The sequence below is a fragment of the Ambystoma mexicanum genome, chromosome 4p (genome assembly GCF_040938575.1).
Source record: "Ambystoma mexicanum isolate Mex_15411 chromosome 4p, UKY_AmexF1_1, whole genome shotgun sequence".
NCBI lineage: Eukaryota > Metazoa > Chordata > Amphibia > Caudata > Ambystomatidae > Ambystoma > Ambystoma mexicanum.
This window is the reverse complement of record NC_090927.1, coordinates 1,091,650,880-1,091,657,733: the sequence shown is the minus strand read 5'-3', so window position 1 is coordinate 1,091,657,733 and position 6,854 is coordinate 1,091,650,880. Positions and strand designations below refer to the sequence as shown.

Sequence of the window (6,854 nt, the reverse complement as noted above, 5' to 3'; positions counted from 1 at the left end):
CGCATCCTTCAATGAACATTACACTCCCACCCCCTCCCAGGGTCATTGCAATGTATATGCAGAATGTATCAAACACTGCTATTACATTCTTGAAGCACGGAAAATGTGTGCCATTGGAGAAGTGGCCCTTCCTTCACCAGCATGCACGGACCTGGGCAGACTTCACATTTCAAGATGGTGGACCAACGTGTTGATGCCACAGTCCAGCCATTGATTGGATTACATCGGGCCTATGCCAACACCTATGTAGAGGAAGCAGCTCCTCAGGAACCAATCAGGCAGCGGTGGGTGCGTGGAAAGAAGGAGGAGGAAGAAGATAAACATCTGGAAGAGATTGGGAAGCCAGTGGAAGCACCCAGTGCTCGTGAGGTGGTGGTTATTGAAAACAGGAAGGTACAAGAAGTCACACATTACCTAATTAATGCGGCAGGGGTGAGACCCAGATCAGAGAGGGTTGAACACACAGTGGGAGGAGGGGCAAGCAAGTGGTGTGGGGAGGCGAGAGTCAGGAAAAGAAGTGGAGGTTCGGCTGGTAGAAGTGAGGATCCTAGGGGAAGAAGGAGATAAGAACCTCTTAATTTTCCCTTTGGAAACTGGGGCCAGCAGACCCGGTTGGCTCTGTTTGCCATTGGAAGAAAAGCTCCAGCTGCTTCTACGCCTAGTGACACAGACACAGCGATATTTACAGGACCTGCAGAAAATATCAACGGTGGTTGCATCCCACCATCAGCACAAGGTAAGCTAGATTACTTTTCTAGAAAGAACCAGAGACTGTGAGTGGTGAGGAGGTATCCCGAAATCTTGTGAACTTTATAGGTAGACACTTGAACTTGCGCACGTTTTAAAGAAAGACTGTCCTGACTTTTTTCTTTTAAGTTTTGCCCGAGAAGGATTCATTTTGTATGGTTTTTACTCTTTTGTGGACCTGACTCGGCTTTAGGACAGAAATGACACCCTGCTTTAACGATCATTAACACATTGTTGAATTTCCTTATAGGTTTTCTTCAGGGTTGTCCCTGCAAATGAGGTGCATTTGGGTATGAAAGCACTTTTGGAGAAATAACACATTTTGAATGTTGTAACCTACACATTGTTAGCGAACAGATTCATCATGGAAGATCCTTGAGAAAAAATCGCCCCAGTGATAATAATGCAAAATGCCTTACGAAACCAAGGGTAGAACAAGCCATAGATGATTGGGTTGAAGGTGGAGTTGAAGTATCCCAGCCATAGGGCAGCATTGTATAGGTCTTCTGGGGTTGAGAAGCCCAAGAAAGGGTCTGCTATGGTCAGGATGAAGAAAGGCAGCCAGCACAGAATAAATACCCCCATTACTATACTTAACGTTTTTGCTGCTTTACGCTCTCTTTTCAAGGGTACCTTGTTGCTATGTCTCCTGGATTCACTTGTAATTGTGTCTATTTGCTTGGCTTGCCTATTTGCCACAGTGAAAATATGCACATAAGTAGCCACCATCACAGTCCCTGGAATGAAGAAGGCTATCATAGAGCACAACACTCCCCAGATTTGATTGAATATGAGTGAACAGAACCCAGTACAGCTGAGCGATTCCACATATTCTTCAATTCCCCAAACATGAATGTTCGATAGAACAAGACCGAAAGCAAAGATGAATGGTATAGACCAGCCAATAAGTACAAATCCCTCTATCACAGGCAGGGTTATTCTTGTCATGTAATGCAGTGGGTGGCAAACGGCATAGTAGCGATCAATGGAAATGAAGCAGAGGTGGAATATGGAGGCCGTACAGAGCATGATGTCGCAGCACGTGTGGAGCGTACAGAAACGGTCTCCGTAATACCAGCAGGACTCGATGGTTCGGACCATGCTGTATGGCATCACCACGAGACCCAGAAGGAAATCTGTGGCCGCCAGCGAAAGGATCAGGAAGTTTGTTGGGGAGTGGAGCTGCTTGAAGTGGGAGATTGAAATGACCACCGCCATGTTTCCCCCGACTGTGAGGATGATGGATGCACCCATGAAGAAGTACATGGCTGTGAGACCTGAGCTTGACCTTATTTTTCTTAAACATGATGTATTGACGCGGTCATAGCAGTAGAGCGATTCCTGTGGCCTCCACGGGCCCGTCACATTCATTTTGCAGTGGGGCTGATTGCGTGGAATCCTACGCATGGTACTGCTCCATTTTCAGTTCTGGAAAACAAGGAACATAGCTTCAATTATTTGCATCTCGTGCCCAGCTGTGGTGCGACATGCACTTCATTATTACAAGTTGTATGAAATTACTCTCCAGGAACCTTAGCATTGTACCACAAAATAGTAAATCCATGTGCTCCTCACCCTTAATGTTTCAATGAAGCTCGGTGAGGCTGCAGATGGAGAGCAGCTGCAGCCTATCCTTTAATACTTCTTTATGAGGAAGCAGTCTGAGATTCACACATAACATGGCGGCAGTGATCAAGTCTTAAATGGATTGGATTGAAAATATGTCTTGAGAATTATATGAGAATGCTTCCTGGGGAAGTTTCAACGGATTGTCATTGAAGACCAGATCCTGAGTTTCATTTACCTGGTAGTAATTCTCACTCTATGAAGGTATTTTTATGGCAATTGTCCCTCACCTTTTCCCAAAAGGGAAGTGACGCTATTCATGGATTGCTGCTTCCCTACTGGGGAAGCCTTTCAGTTTTGGCTCCCATCACACTGTGGGCCTTTTGCACTTCAGGGGCCATCACAAAATGTGGCTAGAGACCCCCAGTCTCCACTTGTCTGGTGCAGTCCACTTCGACAACAAACGATCCATTTCTGCTCTCCATGAGCTCCTGTCCAGCAGCTCCACCTGTGCTAGCAAATATTGGAGAAATGGTTCTCACCCTTCCTTCCCAACCAGCCACTCACCTGCCCCCCTGGCGGCCGTGCAGCACCACCCCTCTTCCTTAGCACTCTCCATTCACTTGTTAATTCCCTGCACTACTGGGTTCAAAGTGTGGCTCTATTCTCTTCTGAAGTATGCAGCCGCACCGCTCATCTCATGCTGCAGTCATCATGACTGATAACCGGACAGTCACATGTCTCCCTTCTCTTGCAACGCCCTCCTTCCCTGCCCTCTCTGTTTTTAGATTGTTGCCTGTTAGTGACTGTGGTGGTGCAGTGACTCTGGGCTCCCCCTTCTCCTCCCATACACCTCTGATTTTGTTAACAGGGCTAGGGAGGACGTGTGTCATGCGCAGTGCAGAAGTGACATGCTCTCCCTGGTTAATAGTGACTGTTTCGACAGTCCAGGTTTCGACTGGTGAAAGTTCCAACACAAGTGTGGAAAAAAAGTTTTCGACATTTTGTTTCTTTTTTTAGTATTTTTATGGGGGGGTCCCCCCCAAACCCCTGTTTTTTTTTTTAAACACCTATTTAACTATACCAAATTATAATAAACACTTTACTATTCAAAAAAAAAAATCAAAACTTTTGTTTTCGGCACTTTTGTGTCGAATCTTTTACCTGTCAACACTATTTTTTCGAAACTTTGACCGGACACCGCTCTCCCTACTCTACGGGTAGTTGGAAGGAAGCGTATTGTGCTTTCTCTTTCACTGCCATTCTCAGCTTAGTGGGAGTGCATGGATATGGTATTCATCTGCTGCTGGTGTGGGCTACCCATGGGAGATGGCGAGAAGGACATCCCTGCCACTCGCCACAAAGCAATGTGTTGCTACCATGACTGTTGGCTCACACTCTAGAGACAGAGCCACTCTATTAGGCATTTTATTTGGCCATTTGCTGGTGCAAGTGCCACCAAAGATCCAAGACAAGTACGCATTGACAAGCCAGATATTTCGATTTGCTTTTGCAATCAAAGGGCTTTCTGTTTGTGTGCAAACACATGTAGGATGTGGGTGGATGGAGTAAGTGGAAGGGACAACAGGCAGACTATGGAGAGCAAGAGGCAAATTATTATTTTTGGGAGATTCCTCTACTTCCCTACACATCATGACTTGGCACAGTGAGCAAGGTCTGGATGACCCTGGGAAACTTAGGGTGACTATGCCCAAGTCCCTTAAACAATGAAAAGATAGTTCTAAGGCACCATTCTTTGAGAACGAACATGGCCAAAGGACCTGTTCTTTGGGAAGGTACCCACTTGAGAGTCCACAGGTACACTTTAGATCACTGTACCTTTTACAGAAGGGAAATATCCATTTGCTTATCAGTCTTTGTCACGCCCACATGGGCAGTCCAGCACCGAAATGCTATGGCAATTCTCTTCTGAACAAGAGTACCAACAGCAGCCCCATACAAGTGTTCCAGCCTTGTTGGGCATCATCAGTGAGGTGGAGCTGTGCCTCTCTAAGCACAGTGAGCAAGGGGTCCATGTATGGAAGACCCTACAAAACTTAGGGTGACTAAATCCAAGTCCCTTAAACAATGAAAAAATAGTCCATAGGCGCCTCTCTTCGAGAACGAACACGGCCCATTGACCTGTTCTTTGGGAAGGTACCCACTCGAGAGTCCGCAGCCATACTTTAGCTCACTGTACCTTTCACAGATGGGAAATATCCATTTGCATATCAGTCTTTGTCCCACCCACATGGGCAGTCCAGCACCGAAATGCTATGGCAATTTTCTGTTGGTTTTAAAATGCTGAAATATGACATTCTGCCCTCTCCCTTCCTCTCCCCCACCATCGTTGGTCCTCTTATTAATCAGAGGGTGTAACACCCCCGGATGCCCTTTTCGCCCCACGCCCTTCCCAGCAGAACACACACTAACTCCCCCCAACCCCCACACACACACATATACAGACACTCACCTGACTCCCGCAACGACTCCTCCGGGTCTCGTTGTGCCTGTCAGCCCCTGCATGCACTCGTGTGTCGCAAGGGCATGACAGTTCAATTTAGGAAGATCGCTCAATTAATACAATAAACTACCATGAAGAGACAGGCAAACCTTGTTCATCCAAGGTCACTTCCGTCACCTTCAAGTGATATCAACGCAGATTTGTATTCATTATTCAATTAAGGCACACACTGTCATCAATAGTCCTATGAATCAATACCGGTTTATGCTGTCATGCAGACGATGGGTCCCCCGCCTCGCTCACCTAACTTCCGCTGCCGAGGCTGGCACCACTATCCATGGTGGTGTAGGAGGACAAGGGCTGCAGGGAGGCCCACAGGAGCTGGCTGTGTAAGGCATGCAACTGGCAGGACCTCCCAACACTGCGCATTGCCCAACATGGGCCCCACTGTCTGTTCCAGAGAACGTGTCCCAACACTCTGTGTTGTCTTAATCCTTTGTGATTTCTCTCAGGAATGCCCTCTCTTTGACTTTTGGATTTTAGGTGCTGGCTCTATTTTTATCCAGTCCTCCTATCCTTATGTTAATTAGCGTATTACTCTACAGCACAAACCTTTGCTCTCCAATTGTTCTGGACTACAACTCCCGTCAGCACTAGCAACCATAGTTAAGCATGAGGGATCATGGGAGTTGTAGTTCGACAAATCTGGAGAGCCACAGGTTGCAGACATCTGCTCTAGAGTATTTCTTACTCTGTTTCTGCACTTCCCACCTCTGTCATTTCTATTCCTACATCCACTGCTTTTCACCTCCCAATATTGTTCAGCCCAACTCCTCAAGCTGACCTCTTATTTCTTTCCCCTTTCCCTGGCCTGTCTGCGGACTTCTAGCTCCATTTCTTCTACTTCTCCAGTTGGTACCTTCAAGACCTGAGAAGCCTTCTTGGCTCAACAGTTCATCAGGTTCCTCATTTGCCGACCCGGCGTCCCCGTCCACTTCCTTTGCTCATATACGGTGCCTGATAGTTCCACCCTTTTTCTTGCATGCACACTATTGCCGAGACCCTGGGCTAGAGACCGTTTTCTATTTCTCCCAGACCTACACTCTTTGTCGCTGTCCTCATCTGCTAGTTGTTCAGATGACATGCAGGTAGGTCATCAGCGTTTTCACCTCAAACCAAGCTGCTATCTCAATCTATGATTTCAGTTTTTTGCTTCTCTCCTATCTTAAAAAACAAATCTTTTAGGGCAGCCTTCATACACAGAACCACTGTGATGTACACGTACAGACATTGTACAACAGGCAGTCACACAGTACACCTTACAGACCAACATCAGAAACAGGTCTTTTGACTGCTCCTGTTTTGAGCATGGAAATGTTGGACAATTGGATGGTGCTTGGACATTACTAAGGCTTGGATTCTAAGGCCTTTTTCGGAATCTTGGAGTCCTAAAAGTGGATTACAAGTACTCCAGGCAGATGACTTGGCAGCAACAATTCAAACATTAAAGGTTACATTTGCGGTCGGTAGCAGCTGTGAGTTTTCCGCTGTACAATGTATTTGGATATGCAAGCGAGATGCAGTAAATAGCCATTTTGGAGGAGTTAAGCAGCTTTTTCAATACATTCCACAATGTTAACAAAATGTACTCCTGCTATTCTGTTTTTTAGCCGCAGTGGTTCTGCCAAAATTCAAGTTACTACCCAAATCGGCTGTTGACCGGTGAAAACGTCAGCGACTTTGAATGTTTCATGTTGTTGAATTCCAATTGAATGACTTGTAAATAGGCAATGCTGGTTCCCGGACAAAGGCCAAAGAATAACAAAAATAACAAAATGGGGAAAAATGCGGGTGGGGTTTAGCAAACGATTGATTTTAAGGGTTACTCAACAGCTAAACATGCTTTCCAAATACTACACTAGGGGAATGCCTGGAAGATGTTCTGACGTAGAAATGATATGAAGGGCCCCTCCTAACAGATATTGTGCATTCACAAAGCTGTGCACTTGCATCAGTGCGCCTTCATAGGTTCCACTACTGGGAACGCCTTTGTGACATTCTACTAGAGAGATTCATA

At 46.2% G+C, this 6,854-nt stretch overlaps 1 protein-coding gene across 1 annotated transcript; it reads right to left on the bottom strand.

The window, feature by feature from the left end:
• Positions 1 to 1,083: 1,083 nt before the first annotated feature.
• On the bottom strand, positions 1,084 to 4,297 carry LOC138452902 (trace amine-associated receptor 4-like). The gene is made up of 2 exons (XM_069605247.1): positions 4,274 to 4,297; positions 1,084 to 2,088 (listed from the first exon to the last, which is right to left on the bottom strand). Exons 1-2 carry the CDS (start codon positions 4,295 to 4,297, stop codon positions 1,084 to 1,086), a joined length of 1,029 nt encoding a protein of 342 aa, XP_069461348.1.
• Positions 4,298 to 6,854: the final 2,557 nt, after the last annotated feature.